We start from the raw sequence: 19,560 nt of genomic DNA on the forward strand, positions 1-19,560 counted from the left end.
CCCATGGTGTGTTAATATAGGGCGGGGGTTTGGTTTACCTCTCATAGTTGGTTGCTTAGTTGGACAATAGAGTAGAGGAGTAGCCTGGTGGAGGGCGGAACATGACTTTTTGCACAATTATATGAGGAAATAACATTTGAGATAGGCGTCTCGAAATAGAGTAGGCTATAATGCATCAAACATATGTGCACATTCTTTAGTGTCTCTCTTTCCAACAATGTGAAAGGTGACTAGAATACATGTTATACAGTTTCATTCACATGGACGCACACCAGAGTATGATGAAAAGCCTGGCTGGATGATAATTTTCACAGTAGTTAGAACTGGGAAGGGTGTGTCATCAAGGCCTATCACCTCACTTCTGTGGCAGAGTTTATTCAAAATGAATGGGCACAAAGCTACATTACGCATTAGCACAGTATACCCGGAATATCATACCAAGGGATCAAATGATAAATTGTTGGAGGTGTTAAGGTCTATTCACAGATTGGGTCTGGGTCTCATTTCTATGATGACAATGAACAATAACTAGTTGGTTGCTTCTTGTGTTGTGAAAAAATAATCGGATGGCGATGTCTTTACTTTTCTTTGTACTATTGATGACATGTTTTCAATTAGTAATTTATTCTAAATGAACATGAATCTAATTCTGGTCTTAGAAACCTTTTATTTGCAGTCAGATAATTAATCCAATCTTTGTGGCACTCGTTCTCCTCCCTCAATTGTATGTGTTAACCAGGTAAGTAAATTCAAATTTACAACGAAAAGCTTTTAATTTGAAGTCATACATGCAGTGTGTACCATGTCAAGTTTCTGATTGAGAGTATAAATCCCTCAGGCCTACGTCCTCTCGATATTGCCAGCAGCCTCTTCTGAACAATCTCACTGCCTTCATTGTCTCATCCTTCATGGCTACATCCTGCTTTGTAAACATATTTTTGATAGCTATGTCTTGTAGTTTTAATGAGGTGTGCTCCTCACAATTGTTTGGCTTTTGGCATAAGCAATGTTTAAATTTATTTTAGCCAAGTTCATAATAAATGGATTTGATTATGATGAAAGAGAGATGGCAGTAGAGACAAGCTTTGGTCATTCTGACCCTCCTCATAGTTCAATCAGATTGGGTCATTTGCATTCATTGCAACAATCTAAATGTACATTTAAAGTATGTGGGTCTTTCCACGAAAAGAGTGCTTTTTGATTCCCTTTGCTATTTTAAGTAGAAATTGTGCACCAATATTGAATTTTAAAAGCGGTTTATATTAAATGAAGGCCCTTTAATATAGACCAAATTGAGAATTCAATAAATCAGATTCTTAATTTGAATAAAGGCTTGCTAAAATGGCAAAATTCAGCATTTTGACATGTTCTATCACTTCTAGGAAGATATTAACCCCCTTAATCCCGAAATTTCTCCAAGTTTCACCATCAATGTAAAGCCCTAATTATTTTGTTGCTTTGACAAAGTAATTTCAGGAGAGTATTGTTTATTTCATGTGATTAGTGTATTAGTTACATCTGTCCCACATGTTAAGGCCAACCCTGTTAATAAAATGTAAATCCTGTTACCCATAAATAGACAGGCTAGAAACGTTTTTGCAATACATATTTATTTAAGCTTGCAGCTGCTCCAGTCTGCAATAAGATACATGCTCCACAGAGCCATCCTTCCATACTTGATGCTGTTTCCAGGATATCACCAGCAAGCAATACTGTTGCACAGTATGGTGACTGGTGTAGTATGTAGTGACTTTAAATATCCCCTTTCCTTAATTTGGTATAATACGAAAGCAATTGGTGTTCATATCTGTTTATAAACATTAAATTCATCTGACTGTGAGTATCGAATTAACTATGAAGGGGCCTATAGATTTTTCAAGCACCCAACATTTATGCTCAAATATTCCTTAGTTTGAAATCACACAGTTAAAAATAAAGAATCTGTGCAGAAAGGGCTGTGAAAGCTGTAGTTTATTTCCTTGTGTTTAAATAGTGACTACGTGTTACAATAATTCCATTTTGTACAGTATGTAGAAAAGTGGTGTTCGGTCCACCGATGTAAAAAAAATAACATTAGCGAATCCTTCATTCATAACCTTTTTGAACCTCAAGTGATACGGAACAAACTACACTTTGACTTACAACAGTGGTCACCAACCGTTTCTGAGTCAAGATCACTTTCTGAGTCAAAATGCAAGCCGAGATCAACATTAACCAATTTTAAAAAGTTATGCAGCAATGAGGTTTGTGCAGTAGGCTATAGGCCCAATACATTATCACTGCATATTGGCTCTGCTTGAATTTGCCCTGCCAATGTTGTTCTTCTCAGACCATTTTGAAATGATATTGAAAAAATAGTATATGATCACACTAGTAATAGATCATTTGTTGTATTACTTGTGAGGCACAGACGATGGAGCATAATAATTAGCTTTTTTTACTGGACTGATGGTCAGTCTGAGGGGTGGGATGGAGCAGCAGGTAGGTTGCCTCACCTGACCAACCACCCCTCCACTCTCCCTCCCTCCGCTGAGAAAAGGAGACAGCCTTCCAGCCGATGGCGAAACTCAAGTAGCACTTCATTATTTCTGCCTCATGCACCAATTCATGTTGTTACTCCTATGACATTGTCCAGAGAAAGTGAAATATTTCTCGATATTAAAAAAGACAAGCCACTAATAATAACAACGGATGTTTATCGAAACACTTTGCTACTCATTCATTCCAGCTGCAGTGCTGATGTAGCGTGAGTGGAACTAGGGAGAATGCACATTTTATGGCTTATAAAAGTGTTGAACAAAGTGTTGACAGTACTGAATAACAACTTAAACACAAACTTACTTGTAAAATCAGAAGCTTTTTGGTGTATTCATTGAGTCTCTCTCTAGTCTTAGTTTTTGAAATCTCAGTATCAACTTTGCTGTGCGTTCAAGGCTTCTTTTACAGTCTAGGCTTGAGGAAGCTGTGCAGACATGGTGGTCTGAGCTATCTGATTGGCCAGTGGTAGGTCTATACATAGCCACGGGAAGTACGGGTGCTGAGGATGCTGCAGTACCCCCTGATAAGATATTTTTTTCAACAAATTATTACTCCTGTACGAGCAACGAAAAATACTTGTCAGACAAAAATTCTACGCAGCACCTCACAGAAGTGTTTAGTGGTCAACTAGGAATGCCTTGGAGATCCGCTTGGAGAAAGCGATTGACCGGTTGGTGACGACTAACTTACAACATTGAGAATGATTAAGTGCTACAACATTTCGAGACAATGGGACTATAAGGTTCTAACTGTAGCTATTTGAATACGTAAATGATAGACTCAGAAGACATCACCAAATACATTACGCAGGTATTATGATTAGATAAATGACTTACTTAATGATTACTGACAGGTTTGCTTTTTGCTGCCGTGCCGTTATTGCTGGCTAGACCATACTTAGAGGGAAATGTCAAAGACGTGTTCTGTTTGGTCTGTCTGTATTTGTTCAGGTTTAGTTATTGGATTGCAGAAAGAACCTTATAGTGCCAAGTTCAAATGGGTTTATGCAGATAGAACTTATATGTACAGTACCAGTCAAAAGTGTGGACACACCTACTCCTTCAAGGGTTTTTCTATATTTTTACTATTTTCTACATACTAGTGAAGACATCAAAACTATGAAATAACACATATGGAATCATGTCGTAACCAAAAAAGTATTAAACAAATCAAAATATATTTTAGATTTTAGATTCTTCAAAGTAGCCACCCTTTGCCTTGATGACAGCTTGAACAGTCTTGGCATTCTCTCCACCAACTTTACCTGGAATGCCTTTCCAACAGTCTTGAAGGAGTTCCCACATATGCTGAGCACTTGTTGGCTGCTTTTCCTTCACTCTGTGGTCCAACTCATCACAAACCATCTCAATTGGGTTGAAGTCAGGTGATTGTGGAGGCCAGGTCATTTGATGCAGCACTCCATCACTCTCCTTCTTGGTCAAATAGCCCTTACACAGCCCAGAGATGTGTTTATCTCAGTGTTTTGGCTCAGTGTCCTGTTGAAAAGCAAATGATAGTCTCACTAAAAGCAATTCAGATGGGATGGCGTATCGCTGAAGAATGCTGTGGTAGCCATGCTGGTTAAGTGTGGCTTGAATTCTAAATAAATCACTGACAGTGTCACCAGCAAAGCACCCCCACACCATCACACCTCCTCCTCCATGCTTCATGGTGGGAACCACACATGCAGAGATCATCCGTGCACATACTCTGTGTCTCAGAAAGACACAGCGGTTGGAAACAAAAATCTCAAATTAAGATTTATGAGACCAAAGGACAGATTTCCACCTGTCTAATGTCCATTGCTCATGTTTCTTGGCCCAAACAAGTCTCTTCTTATTATTGGTGTCCTTTAGTAGTGTTTTGTTTTGCAGAAATATGACCACGAAGGCCTGATTCATGCAGTATACTCTGAACAGTTGATGTTGAGATGTGTTTGTTACTTGAACTCTGTGAAGCATTTATTTGCGCTACAATTTCTGAGGCTGGTAACTCTAATGAACTTATCCTCTGCAGCAGAGGTAACTCTGGGTCTTCCTTTCCTGTGGCGGTCCTCATGAGAGCCAGTTTCATCACAGCGCTTGATGGTTTTTGCAACTGCACTTCAAGAAACTTTCAAAGTTCTTGAAATTTTCCGGATTGACTGACCTTCATGTCTGAAAGTAATGATGGACTGTCGTTTCTCTTTGCTTATTTGAGCTATTCTTGCCATAATATGGACTTCTGCCAAATAGGGCTATCTTCTGTATTCCCTCCCTACCTTGTCACAACACAACTGATTGGCTCAAACGCATTAAGAAGGAAAGAAATTCCACAAATTCATTTTTAACAAGGCACACCTGTTAACTGAAATGCATTCCAGATGACTACCTCATGAAGCTGGTTGAGAGAATGCCAAGGGTGTGCAAAGCTGTCATCAAGGCAATGGGTGGCTGGATACTTTGAAGAAGCTTTGTTTAATACTTTTTTGGTTACAACATGATTCCATATGTGTTATTTCATAGTTTTGACATCTTCACTATTATTCCACAATGTAGAAAATAGTACAAATAAAAACAAAACCTGGAATGAGTAGGTGTGTCCAAACTTCTGACTGGTACTGTATATATATAAAAACAATTTTAACTTAACTTTTTCAAAAATCGAACTTCACAGGCACATGAAGAACCATCTGAAGATCAATTATATGTGACTAACACATTTTTTACCAAAATGTCAGATAGAACCTTGTATCTACAAAAATCAAATTGAAACCTTTTCACAAGCACTATAAATAAGTATATTAAACATTAATTAATTTGACCTTTATTTTACTAGGCAAGTCAGTTAAGAACAAATTCTTATTTTCAATGACTGCCTAGGAACAGTGGGTTAACTGCCTGTTCAGGAGCAGAACGACAGATTTGTACCTTGTCAGCTTGAGGATTCGAACTTGCAACCTTGCAGTTACTAGTCCAACGCTCTAACCACTAGGCTATCTTGCCGCCCCAACATACACCTCTTTGTATAAATAGGGCTGGATTCCATCCGTATCGCAGAAGATCTGAATTATAACTCAATAGAAATGATAAAAGGCAAAGTTCCCGGGATCACTGAGACTGTATTCACGGTAAATGCTACATGTGTCAGCTCAATCGGAAATGACCTTAAATGTATACGTGGAGCTTCCAGACCTTAATTAAGGTACAAGTAGTGAAGAGGTTCGACCAACCTTCATCAACCTTAATTCAACCTTTTAAATCTATTTAAAAAGTATTTGGAATGTCACAACTTCTAAAACCACATACAAGCACCATTTCACTTTCTCACATTAAAAGAAAGTAAGGAAGTACTGTGCAGGCTTATAGGGAAAATTGCACCCATTCGGGTCAAAGGCTGTGGACATTTTACATAGATACCACGTAATACATTTGATCATCATTTTAGTTTTTTGAATTCACGAGCACTGATTAAAACAAAAGCAGCAATGGATCAGAATGTGCTTTGTGGTAATTTAATGTACTGGACAGTACAGGTTTTGGCCTTTCTAGGGAGTTTTTCCTAGCCACCGTGCCTCTACACCTGCATTGCTTGCTGTTTGGGGTTTTAGGCTGAGTTTCTGTACAGCACTTTGAGATATCAGCTGATGTAAGAAGGGCTATATAAATACATTTTTCTGTTGATCATTCATTTTTACCTAAATTATTGGCCTTTCACAGTTCAAAATCCCCTTTTAACAATCATATTCTATGCTGGTACAGTGGGGAACAGGTAGCTTTATGAGAAAATGTACTGTTTTTACAACTATATAAAATATAGTTAGTCTTTTAATAATGATTCCTTATCTGAACAACAAACTTCCATATCCACTTTGCTTTCCTGAGATAAAAAAAATCATACTTCTTTAAAATACATGAGTGCATCACACACACACCACGTTACCCCTACATCTTGTATATTGAAAAAGAAAATATATACCACATCTACCTTCAACTTTAAGTAAGGTGCACGGAATCAACAGAACTTTATCTTTACATTCTTGGTCAAAATACAGCAAAAGAGTAAAACTACAGCAAATCATTAATTTAATCCACATAATTTCATTGCTACAGTATTCCCTATCCTAAAAGAGCATCATAGTCTATGTACCATACTAGCCTGCCACTGGTCGGCCGGATCCCAGTGATGGGCCAATGTTTTGGGTTGTCCTTGACTCGACTGAGCTGAGTGACCAGCTCATGTTTGCTCTTACCCATCACCAGCACACCTACTTTCTGGGCCTGGTTGATAGCCTTGAGGGTGAGGCTCATACGCTGGTGAGGCTTGGCTGGGCTCTCGGTGAAGGCTACTAGACTGTTCCCACTTGCATCTAGTTTGCTGCCTGGGAACAGAGAGGCAGTGTGACCGTCGTAGCCCACTCCCAGCAGGACAAAGTGGAAGCTGGAAGCATTAACCAACTGGGTGATGTCGCTCTCATAGAGCAGCGCTCCACTATCCTCCTCCACACACAGCCGCTGGTTCATCTGCACCGGCATGGGGTGGATGTTGAAGTAGGACATCTTCACGTGTTGGAGCAGGTGGTCGTGCAGGGTGCGGAAGTTGGAGTCCAACTCTGTGAGAGGCACGCATCGCTCGTCCACCATCCACACGTGGGTGTCCCTCCAGGGGAAGGAGTAGTGATGACGGGCCAGCCTCTGAAACAGAGCTAGGGGACTGGAGCCCCCGGAGAGGGCAAGGTGGAAGCGTCCGCCCTCCCTTACAGCGTTCTCCGCTGCAACCTGCAGGTCTGCGGCCAGCCGCACGATGAGCTCCTCGGGCCAGGCAGACACCATGTCAGCGCTGCGGTACTTCCCCTGCATCACCTGGAAGCTCTCCCTCCCAGACCCGCCCATGTGGTCCTGGGTGACCATGACCAGTGCCTCATTGGCGAAGGTCACCTTCCGTCCCAACAGTTTGAAATCCAGCATGTTTCCATTGTCCGCTCCCCCGGGATACAGGCGGGGAAAGGTGTCGGCCAGGCTCTGCAGGAGAGGTGTCCAGAAACTCCAGGAGGCCAGCAGGTTCTCAGCACTGATAAAGCTGTCCTTCCGGCCTTGGAAGATGTGCAAAATGAGTTCTGCGTAAGCCTCCCTCTCCACCGTTGGCGTCAGCACGTAGTAGTCTGAGATGGGCAAACCTAATACACTGACATCTTTGTGTTCTGTTACCTCCTTCCACTCAGTGTCCATCAGGTCTGGCTTGAACAGGTTCTTACTCACGAGAATGGCTGGGTACTGCAGAGTGCCGTGACCAAAGGAGAACACAATCTGCTTGGGCTTGCAGTGGACGCTGCTGTGGCTCTGGATACAGAAGATGTCATTCTTGAACAGAATGCGAGCGTAGCCTACGCGCTCATCCAGCATCTTCCCTGAGGTCAGAATGACTGGCATGCCCTCGTACTGGGCTAGGTCAATGTGCACCATTATACCTGAAATAGAAAAAAACTGTTTTATCATTGAAAAAATCAAAAATAATATTAATCTATGTATCACATGTAGGGCCCTGTGATTTGGACTATCATGTCACATGACTGAGACTTTATTTTAAGCCTTTTCAAGAAATCAGAATTACACCAAAAATGAAAGCATTTGTCTGAGGATGGTGCTGGAACATCTGACATAACAAGAAAGGGGGATAGTTTGATGAAAAAGCTTTAAATAAAAGGTTAACAACCAGATCATGTAACATGATTGGCCAAAACACATGGCCCTAATCATATGTTATTACTATATGAAAAAAACATTTCTCCTTTAATAAGCCTTTAATGCACAGGCTGAATAGAAGTACTCCTACACACAAATGTTCTCATGACACTTACCGGCGAAGGTGGGGGTGAGGCTAAAGTGTTCCCTTGTTTTGCTCAGTTCTTCCTGTACCTCTGCATTGTAGGCCTGGTACTGACCAATGACAGCACAGTTCCTGTCCAGGCGTTGCAAGGCACTGAAGATCTTCAGCTTGTTCTTGAGGACTTCCTTAGTGTTGCTCAGGTTGGATGGGAGCTCCATGGTCAGAAGGGTCATGACCTCAGTCAGGTGGTTCTGTATCACGTCCCTGATCACGCCATACTGTTCATAGAAGGAGATGCGACCTGTGACAAAGGGAGAAAAAATCAAACAACCAAAAACTCCCTGACAGGTGATGTTACTATCCCCATCACATATTTTATAGAGGGGGTTAATACACTTTAACTATACAGTACCTTTGGCATCCAGGGTCTCCTTCAGTTCTCCTTCTAAATGGCAAAAGTGTTCTTTACACAAGAGAACATATGTAAAACCTCCTATACACAAAGGGAGAAGAATGTAAAGAAACTATAGACAAAGGGAGAAGGGCTATTAAAACACAAAGGGAGAAGGGCTATGTACAATCTCAACAAAGGGAGAAGGGCTATGTAAAGGGATCGGTGTTCCTCCTATACACAAAGAGAAGGGCTATGTAAAGGGATCGGTCTCAATGTGGTGCCTGTTCCAGATAAGATTCAGATGCTTGCTGTTCTCCCTTCTGAATGGCAAAATCTTAGAGACAACCTTTTGAGAATAAGAAACATACGAATTAAAACCAGTTAAACAGTGTGTGTTCCTCCTATACACAAAGGGAGAAGGGCTATGTAAAGGGATCGGTGTTCCTCCTATACACAAAGGGAGAAGGGCTATGTAAAGGGATCAGTGTTCCTCCTATAGACAAAGGGAGAAGGGCTATGTAAAGGGATCGGTGTTCCTCCTATACACAAAGGGAGAAGGGCTATGTAAAGGGATCGGTGTTCCTCCTATAGACAAAGGGAGAAGGGCTATGTAAAGGGATCGGTGTTCCTCCTATAGACAAAGGGAGAAGGGCTATGTAAAGGGATCGGTGTTCCTCCTATACACAAAGGGAGAAGGGCTATGTAAAGGGATCGGTGTTCCTCCTATAGACAAAGGGAGAAGGGCTATGTAAAGGGATCGGTGTTCCTCCTATACACAAAGGGAGAAGGGCTATGTAAAGGGATCGGTGTTCCTCCTATACACAAAGGGAGAAGGGCTATGTAAAGGGATCGGTGTTCCTCCTATACACAAAGGGAGAAGGGCTATGTAAAGGGATCGGTGTTCCTCCTATAGACAAAGGGAGAAGGGCTATGTAAAGGGATCGGTGTTCCTCCTATACACAAAGGGAGAAGGGCTATGTAAAGGGATCGGTGTTCCTCCTATAGACAAAGGGAGAAGGGCTATGTAAAGGGATCGATTTTGTTGTTCTGAGCATATGCAATGTGTCTGCCTCTGATGTAAAACACATTTTTGACTTCCACACAAATGACTTCTTTTAGGTTTAAGGAAGTGTAGAGCCATGAAAGTTATGCATTTAGATTCACCTCCTCGAGACAAATTCAGCGATTGCTTTGCCATATGTGTGTGCCGTGAAGCAGTCAAGCTGGATAAATGTTTTTCAAAGGACCACCCCCTGAAGATGTTTACATAGTCCTAGGAAGCTCTGGCTCTTCTGACTTATAAAACGGTGGGAAATCAATAAAAGAAGTAATGTCAACATAATTCTTTAAAAAGTAATTCTAGTGCCCGATTTCAGGACGGTCAGCTTCATTAAACCAAAGACCTGCTTCAAATGTGAAGTATTGTGTTAAAGTGTAACCTACTATGTATAGACTGATCAAGAGGCCTACATCACCTGTTTCCCTAAATAGTGGTCGATCCTGTACATCTCGTTGTCTTTGAGGGAGGCACCCAGTTGAGTGGACAGGAGTTGGGCGCTACTGAAATCATGGCCAAATGGCTTCTCCAGCACCACCCTCAACCACGCCCCGTCAGTCGGCCTGCAGCTGTTGTTGATCTTTTCTGCAATGTCCGCATAAGCGAAGGCTGGCACTGACAGGTAGAACAGCCTGCCGGCCTCCACTATGCTCTCCTGCCTCAGCTGCTCTGTCAGGTGTTTGCCCAGGGCCTGGTAGTCCTCTGAAGTATTCAACTGCCGATACTCAGCCAGCCTCAGGAACTGCTCCTTCACCAGGGCACAGCGCTCCACAGACAACTCCCGAGGACAGACCACTCCCTTCAGCACTTCGAACAGGATCGGCGTGGCCTTATCGTTGGGCGACAGGCCTCCGCCATAAAAGGAGAAGCTGTAGCCGCTACTGACCTGGTTAGCGTACAGATGGAAGAAGCCCTGCCACAGGTACTTCTTCGCCAAGTCACCTGTACCTCCCACTATGACCACTGACACATGACCTAGGCTCTGTGCTCCCTTGGCCTCCTTGGTATAGCCTCTCTGGACACACACAGTGGCCAGAAGCAGCAGTGCTGCCCACACAACCTTCCACATTCTCTGGTCCAACACAGATCAGCACCTACAGGAGAGAGACATAGCAAGAAGAATCAGAAAATTTCAAAAAGGTGATTTACAGACCGGTTGTGGATTGCTAAGTATTTCCACATTATTAACCCATAATCACAGTGGCTGAATTACCCACTTAAAACACACATTGATTACAGTCGTGGATTGGTTTTCCGCCAATGCAAGCAGGAATTCTGTGAGGCAGCCTAGCCTACTCTTAATAATGTGGCATATTTGGTTTGTGGGTGGAAAGTGTCGGCTCTTAGCTATTCCATGAACTACAACATCACCCCCCAACATAATCTTCTTACATGTCTCTGTTATAGGTTCATCTGTAGGTAAAAGTATTTCTTTTTTTGTGTCAAATTGAGGGAACTACTCTGTCAGTAGATAACATGTCAATCCTGTGGTAAATGTTCTTCACATTTTCCACATTGATTGTATTCAAGTGGTTGAACCCGGAGGCCTACGTTTTGGGGTGGAAAGTTAGAGACAACCGGACTGCTCAAATTGCAGATAGAGACAATGGTTTCTAGACTGAGCCCATTGAAAAGAGTGTGGCTAAGTCAACATTTACAAGATAAACAGAAGAGGCATCTACCGTAAACAGCTTGCGTAACTATACTGTAACGTCTGAAATCATAGTCTAGTATTGAAGTTTACACAGCAAACAACAAAAGTCAATGCCGCTGAATTCTTCTGGGAATCAAATACTTTTGGAAATAATGGAAACTTATTAAAACATTAAAATTTTTAGCTGAAAATAAGTCAAGATTAAGGAGTGGTCCTATCCAAACAACCCAGATCACAGCTCTGACTGCAGGATGTTGATCAATAAACAAGAGGAGTAAAGATGAACATAGGCCAGGTCATTCAGTGTGAACAAATATCCATGGCATTAAGTTCTTGAAACTTTGGCTAACCGAAACCTCCTTTACCACACGTAAGACCACACATTGTATAATGACTTCAGTGACAGTGACATAAAGACTTGCTCTGTACTGTCTACACATTGTAAGTTAGGCCAGTGGCAAAGATATAGGAACCATAGTGGCAAAGATATAGGAACCATAGTGGCAAAGATATAGGAACCATAGTGGCAAAGATATAGGAACCATAGTGGCAAAGATATAGGAACCATAGTGGCAAAGATATAGGAACCATAGTGGCAAAGATATAGGAACCATAGTGGCAAAGATATAGGAACCATAGTGGCAAAGATATAGGAACCATAGTGGCAAAGATATAGAACCATAGTGGCAAAGATATAGGAACCATAGTGGCAAAGATATAGGAACCATAGTGGCAAAGATATAGGAACCATAGTGGCAAAGATATAGGAACCATAGTGGCAAAGATATAGGAACCATAGTGGCAAAGATATAGGAACCATAGTGGCAAAGATATAGGAACCATAGTGGCAAAGATATAGGAACCATAGTGGCAAAGATGTTGGAACCATAGTGGCAAAGATATAGGAACCATAGTGGCAAAGATATAGGAACCATAGTGGCAAAGATATAGGAACCATCTCAAAAAGTCCTTTTAGATACCTGTCCCATTTGTCTAAACCCCAATCCTCCTGAGAAAATGTCTTTGACCTTTCAGGGAAATAAAAAATGACATGGATACATAGTTGTCCCATTTTTATACAGAACGACTCATTTATGATTATGAGGGATCAACTCAGTCCCAGCAAATAGTGTACAAAATACTATAAATACATATTTTGAGTACCGATTAAGTATTAACTCATGACAAGTGCAGAACTAACAAACCATTGAATGAATAACTTCTCAAAAGTTCTATTGTGGGGGAAAAACTAGATAGCCCATAGCAGCCTGATGAATAACAACAGAGCTCACATTGTTAACCCAGTCTGCCTATGAGGATTTAGAGAATTGCAACACAGTCCTCCAGATGATCAGAAAGGCTGGATATTGGAAAGTCAAAAATGTACCATCCTGAAATTATACAGTAGCCTACACTCAATAAATGAGGAACTTTGTAGAAACTCATAACACACCCAGTGCAAATGTATTGAGCCTTGAAGCCTTCACTCAACTAAAAAAACAGAACCAAATGGTTTAACATCCACCTTCTGCCTCGTGTGTTTATCACATTTACATCCAAATTATATGTTAAACCTTGAAAAATAAGCAATAATAGCTTGCGTTTGGATACTATTTTCTCCTACTATTAATTTCTGACTGAAATACAAAAATGAACTAAATAACCCTGGCTAAAATATTATGTATTTGTCATGAATAGTGTCCTCTCACCTATGGCCCTGCCATCACAATCTATCTATTGAAAGTCAATATATATATAAAAAAGAGTTGTTAACAGGACAGTTACACCTGCTAGCTGTCTGACTTCAGCTATACAGTAGATAGATACCATGTTACCCAACAACAGCATTTCTGTCCATTTACAATCACAATAAAATCATTTTGTATAGCTAATCCATCTCACTCAAACTATTCAAACTAACCTAGTCTGAACATAAAAAATAATAAATTAATCCATCTCACTCAAACTATTCAAACTAACCTAGTCTGAACATAAAAAATAATAAATTAATCCATCTCACTCAAACTATTCACACTAACCTAGTCTGAACATAAAAAATAATAAATTAATCCATCTCACTCAAACTATTCACACTAACCTAGTCTGAACATAAAAAAATTATAAATTAATCCATCTCACTCAAACTATTCAAACTAACCTAGTCTGAACATAAAAAATAATAAATTAATCCATCTCACTCAAACTATTCACACTAACCTAGTCTGAACATAAAAAATAATAAACTAATCCATCTCACTCTAACTATTCAAACTAGCCTAGTCTGAAAAAAATAAATATATATATATATATTCTATGGAAATTAAGTTTACCTTCTCACTCGACAGTCGAGTTCGATGAAAGATCGCATCCATCGATATTTATGTCAAGACACTTCCTAGAGCAGTCACGTGACATCTGAGCGCTTGAATAAATTATGCGTTTCACAGATATATGACCATACCAAATAGCCCGTACATTTCACCAGAGGCGTAATTGTTCAGTCAGTTACATTGGGATCCTGCAATAAACCATTAGGTCAGATGCAAATGCATTTTATTTGTGTTGCTTTAGATTTTTATGAAAATTTTACAAGAAAAAAAAAGAGTGCAGTTGTTCACCTGTAACTACACATAAAAAGTTACGGCTGACAGTTTTTGGGAATTGAAAAAGCAAACGAAAGCCGAGCATGGCAGGAGCCTGTCGCCTAGGCTATTTCACTGCGTGCGGCTGAACTGACATCGTCTTGCTAATGCAGCCTCTCTGACAATCAACATAACATGCTTTCGGCCTTTGAATGTGAAAGAGGTTAATGGAATTCATATCATATGCTACAATAGTAGTCAATTATTCAATAACAATCAAACAAATCATGACAAATGTTGACCCTCTAATCTATATTATCCCATTTATTTAAAATCCCAGTTTAGTTCATACCACAGGAGGCTGGTGAAAGGAGGACGGCTCATAATAAATTATGGAATGGAGTTAATGGAATGGTATCAAACACATGGAAACTATATGTTTGAAGTGTTTGATACTAGTCCATTCCAGCCATTACTATGAGCGCGTCCTCCCCAATGAAGGCGCTACCAGCCGCCTGTGGTTGACACCTCTGGCCCTTGTCTGTCTCCCATCTCTCCATCTCCTAAACATGACTGCCCTCTACTGGTGTACTACAGTTATTTATAATTTCCAACTGAGGTACTTGTTTGAATGTTGAATGACGAGTGCCATCTTACACCCATAACAGTACTGTACTTTGTAGAGTCACTTTGGAAACACTCTACCCCCTGCCTTTTTCTTTTGTTATAGAATAATATATACAATAAATATAAAATAAAATAACAAGATTACAAAATATGGTAAAATTGCCTGGCCTACATTACATCAATATTATTGGTAAATATTGAGAAACTAACTCAAAATTGCCATACAGCAAATGCAATATTCTTTAGGAACTAGTTTTGGCTATGCACCAGAACAAGAATGATACAACAAACAAATAAACATTTACCACCACATATTTTCTTTAACTAGATAATGACTCTTATAAGATATTAAAATAAATTACATATTTGGTTTTGTATCCTGAACCACTTGTTCGTACTGCATCAGCTGATCAGCCATCTCATGCCATCATTCAGTGCCTATGGAACCAAGAACAGGTAGAACCAAGAGCTCTTTTGGTCTTTTTTCAATACTTGCAGTCTTTACCACATGACAGATTTAGACTGAAGTCATCTTAAATCAACCTCCCTGCACAAAAACTACCAGATAAGGTCATGCAATGTTCCCTGAAAACACCACATTGACCTTCAACTACACAAAAGCTACTTATAATACTATATTAAATCCTGTCAATACACAATACACACACCACACACACACAGCTTTAGGTCCAGTGGCCATACCCCAGAGCCCTCCCAAGTAGCCTTCCACTGTGAAATGTAAACAGTGCTTCCTGAGTGTGTGTGTGTGTGTGTGTGTGTGTGTGTGTGTGTGTGTGTGTGTGTGTGTGTGTGTGTGTGTGTGTGTGTGTGTGTGTGTGTGTGTGTGTGTGTGTGTGTGTGTGTGTGTGTGTGTGTGTGTGTGTGTGTGTGTGAGTGAGTGAGTGAGTGAGTGAGAGAGAGAGAGAGAGAGAGAGAATGGGCCTATACAGAGTTTGCTAGCCCAGCTGTCCCTGCCATAACCCAAGACTTGAGAGGCAGCACAAGCTCCGCAAGACACAAGCTGAAGGGCCACTGTATTCTATCACCTCCTCCCCCCAGGCCTTCCACCCAGCCCCTAGCTACCTTCCTTCCCTTTGTTCAGACTTCAGGGCAGACGTCGTCAAGCTGAGCACACAAACGAACGCATATGAATGTCTGCTCTCATCTTCATCAGGCCCCCTCGGCCAACACACATCACATTTACTACGGCTATTTACCAAATTACATTTCACTTTCGTTTGTCCTCTTACTCCCCCTCTACGTTCCACACAAGATCTGGGAGCAGGGACGGAACCTAAAAGCACAAACTGCTACTCATCTTTACATGGGGGTGGCTGTGGAAATGTACTGATACAAAGGACAATTGCAAGATAAGAAAAATAAGTCTCATTCAATTTGATATAAACTTTCTTTGTAAAGTAAATACTGTAAAATGCAATTACAGTTTATGTGATCTCAAATAAAACACCTGCCCCTTCAATTACTTCAAAATGCTCTCGTTTGGATTCACTGTTATTTCATTTATTTTATCATATGTATTTGGCACCACACTACAGGAGGGGATTTGAACATGTTACCCTGGACTGACTCTTATACTTGATAACCACCATCACTGTGTCTTTCCTAAACACGGTGCTTTGTCTAAACAGTTCCATTAACTCATTCTAGAAGTCTTTCATTCTGCCAACCACCAATCAGCCCTGATAGGTAATATGCTGCAGTGATGCAGATGCTGGCAGTGATGATGACTGTTCAAAGAGTGAAGTCATAGTTACACTTCTCCCTTGTGTGAGTAATTGTTTGTGTGTTTCAACTGCATACTCACATTTCTTGCATCCATAGAGTGGAAACATGTCCGAACAGGCTCTTTTCTTTGCTTCTGATCACCACCCTTAAAAAAAGTCCCTTTTAAAACACACACAGACGCCGCCCAAATTCCAGTTGTGAGAGGTGCTGAAAAGATTTGAGTTTCAATGTGATAAACTTAAGAGGACATTGTAAGACAAAACAAAGCGCCCTCTCATTCTTAGAGAATACATGGGGTCCTTGTTGACAGGTGTGCAACACCACTCTATAATATAGATGGAAATCTAGAGGTACTTAGCCATGGACCTAGCCCCCATTTGTTTTACTGGAGCAAGTGACTTGCAAAGATTTTCTGTTAACTAGTTCTTTATACGCTTTGTGTGTAGTTTGGTCCTTCAACTTTCGCCCAAACACACACAATCTGTCTTAAGGATTATTTAAGTGATTAACAATGACTGATAGAGGATTCAGCAACCAGAACAAACTCAATAGAAATCACTGACAGAGGCGGTGGCTTAAATTTTACGTTTCATCAAACTGGGAAAGGTTCATCATTGACTAACTATGTGTCTGGGCACCCTAACCGTGAGAACTGTCCAAAACAGTAGGCACATTTCATGTGAGCATTATACAAAAAACTCCCTGGCCTTCACAATAGTGCTCCACCTCTCTGTTTGCTCAAAGCACGAGAGGTGCAAGAAAAGCTGTGGGTCTGGGTGTGGGAGAGCCTGAATGACATGGCGTTGATGCTGCCGCTGTTCGCTGACCCTCGAAATGCAGGCACAGCCCCCAGTGTGAAGTGTCTTTGTGTTGGCAGATCCCAAAGTAGCAGGGAACCAGCAGAGAGGGGGGGGGGGGAGAGAGTACCAGCCGGGGGAGGGGGGAGGGGTTCAACACTCTTCTCTAGCAGGACGCATGCTCCATAGGAAGATTAAGAATACTTTATTATAATAGATCATTTGCATACCTCCCGAGGGCGTTAACCTTTGACACCTCACTAGCACCACTGACAAACTGACAACAGAAACCGCCTCACTCAATATCGGAACCTTTCAATACATGAAGCTGATCTTGCAGACAGAAGAGTGTAAATAACTAGAAGCCTTTTTATGAATACTCAGATGCAATGTTCTCCATGTACATTGAATGTCCACATTTTCAAGTTAATCAATATCTTCATTTTTTCCAAATTATTTTGAAGCCTCTCATTGAGACATCCCATATGAAATTACACTTCTTTGAAAGAAAAAAGTGCATACAGATTTTTTTAAACATGCCATTTCCTCACTTCATAGGCCTCCCGGGTGGCGCAGTGGTTAAGGGCCAGCTGTTTCCTTATTTTCCACTTACTTAATTTGCAAATAAATTCATTAAAAATCCTACAATGTGATTTTCTGGATTTTTTTTTCTCATTTTGTCTGTCATAGTTGAAGTTTACCTATGATGAAAATTACAGGCCTCTCTCATCTTTTTAAGTGGGAGAACTTGCACAATTGGTGGCTGACTAAATACTTTTTTGCCCCACTGTATCTTATCGATTGCTGACCACCCAAGAACATTGTCCATGACTACAACAGAATAATCATATCTCCAGCTTAGAACAATCCTTGCTGCTTGATCTCCAGCCTCCTTATCTCACTTTCTGATGCTTCCCCCAGACCACAGAACAGCACATTAGTTCACCTGACTCCAAATTGATGCTTGGTTTCTTTGCCTGAGAGTTTTTCCCAGTAGATACTTAGCCATCCTTCTGACTATGCACGTTGTCTTAATCATTTTTGGTGCGTTGTGACAGAGAATGAATCATGTTAGAAATGCATTCTGGTGTATTGACTGAAAGTCTGCATTCTTCAAGCAGAGTCCAAAAGGCACAATTACAGTGTTTTCGGAAACTATTCACACCCCTTCCATTTCCCCAGATTGTGTTATGTCACAGCCTTATGCAAATAAGGTATTTTGTTTTTTTGTTTTATACATTTGCAAAAATGTCTTAAAATCTGGTTTTGCTTTGTCATTATGGGGTATTGTGTGTAGATTGATGCAGATTAATATTTTTTAAATCCATTTTAGAATAAGTATTCAAACCCTTTGCTATGAGAGTCGAAATTGAGCTCAGGTGCATCCTGTTTCCATTGATCATCCTTCAGATGTTTGTACAACTTGCTTGAGAGGATATGCAGAGAAGAATGGGAGAAACTCCCCAAATACAGGTGTGCCAAGCTTGTAGCATCATACCCAAGAAGACTCGAGGCTGTAATCGCTGCCAAAGGTGATTCAACAAAGTACTGAGTAAAGGGTCTGAATACTTATGTAAATGTAATATTTCTGTTTATTTTTTTCAGTTGCAAAAAAAAACAATCTAAAAACCTGTTTTTGCTTTGTCATTATGGGGTATTGTGTGTAGATTGATGAAGGAACATTTTCATTTGATCCATTTTAGAACAAGGCTGTAACGTAACAACATTTTGAAAAAGGAAACGGGTCTGAATACTTTCCGAATACACTGTATAGTCCAAAGTGTACTTTACTTGTTAACACATTTTTAACCAACAACGTTCCTTCTGTCTGTTGTATGATTATTGTCCATGTATGGTAACATAAGACAAGACAATGTCTGTCTTCTTCAGTAGATGTTTCTGTGTCTTTGTGAGGACGGCTGTCTATGTTTGGCTCTCAGCTCAAGGGGCTCTCCTGTCCAAGTACACGATGCCTCACAAAGAGGACTTGACACTGAAATTCCTTCAGATAAGAGTTGCTAGGTGATGCCATTGTTCATGCCTTTTTTGTGTCCCCATATTCATACCCAAATTCTAAAGTTCTTTATAAAGACCATCTCATTAGTAGTCACATATTCATACCAGCCCACCCCTCCACTTGACCCCTCCCTTTCCTAGGGTGGGAAAGACCTGTTTTAAATAAGATGGTTTGTGGAAGATGCTTCCAGCTACTTGTAAGACTGTCCAACAAGATAAAGACTCTAGCTTGCTCATTTTTCAGAATCTTTACACCTCAAGATGACCACAAGTAACAACCACTGGTTTCTTCACTCTCCTTTTCTCTCTTACCGAAATAGTACTAGTAGTAGGTGAGAAGAAAA

At 40.7% G+C, this 19,560-nt stretch overlaps 1 protein-coding gene across 1 annotated transcript; it reads right to left on the bottom strand.

Annotated features, from left to right (window-relative positions):
- Positions 1 to 1,593: 1,593 nt before the first annotated feature.
- On the bottom strand, positions 1,594 to 10,881 carry LOC135540286 (GDH/6PGL endoplasmic bifunctional protein-like). Its single transcript, XM_064966848.1, has 5 exons — positions 10,213 to 10,881; positions 9,002 to 9,083; positions 8,756 to 8,791; positions 8,375 to 8,644; positions 1,594 to 7,984 (listed from the first exon to the last, which is right to left on the bottom strand). Exons 1-5 carry the CDS (start codon positions 10,861 to 10,863, stop codon positions 6,636 to 6,638), a joined length of 2,388 nt encoding a protein of 795 aa, XP_064822920.1. The 5' UTR covers positions 10,864 to 10,881; the 3' UTR covers positions 1,594 to 6,635.
- Positions 10,882 to 19,560: the final 8,679 nt, after the last annotated feature.

This window comes from Oncorhynchus masou, chromosome 5, assembly GCF_036934945.1.
Source record: "Oncorhynchus masou masou isolate Uvic2021 chromosome 5, UVic_Omas_1.1, whole genome shotgun sequence".
NCBI lineage: Eukaryota > Metazoa > Chordata > Actinopteri > Salmoniformes > Salmonidae > Oncorhynchus > Oncorhynchus masou.

Coding starts and splice junctions, on each gene's coding strand:
- LOC135540286 (XM_064966848.1), bottom strand. CDS start 10,863: ATGTGGAAGGTTGTGTGGGCAGCACTGCTGCTTCTGGCCACTGTGTGT. Junction 8,792..9,001: donor CAGGCACCACATTGAGACCG/ATCCCTTTACAT, acceptor ACTTTTGCCATT/TAGAAGGAGAACTGAAGGAG. Junction 7,985..8,374: donor CCTCACCCCCACCTTCGCCG/GTAAGTGTCATG, acceptor TTTCTATTTCAG/GTATAATGGTGCACATTGAC.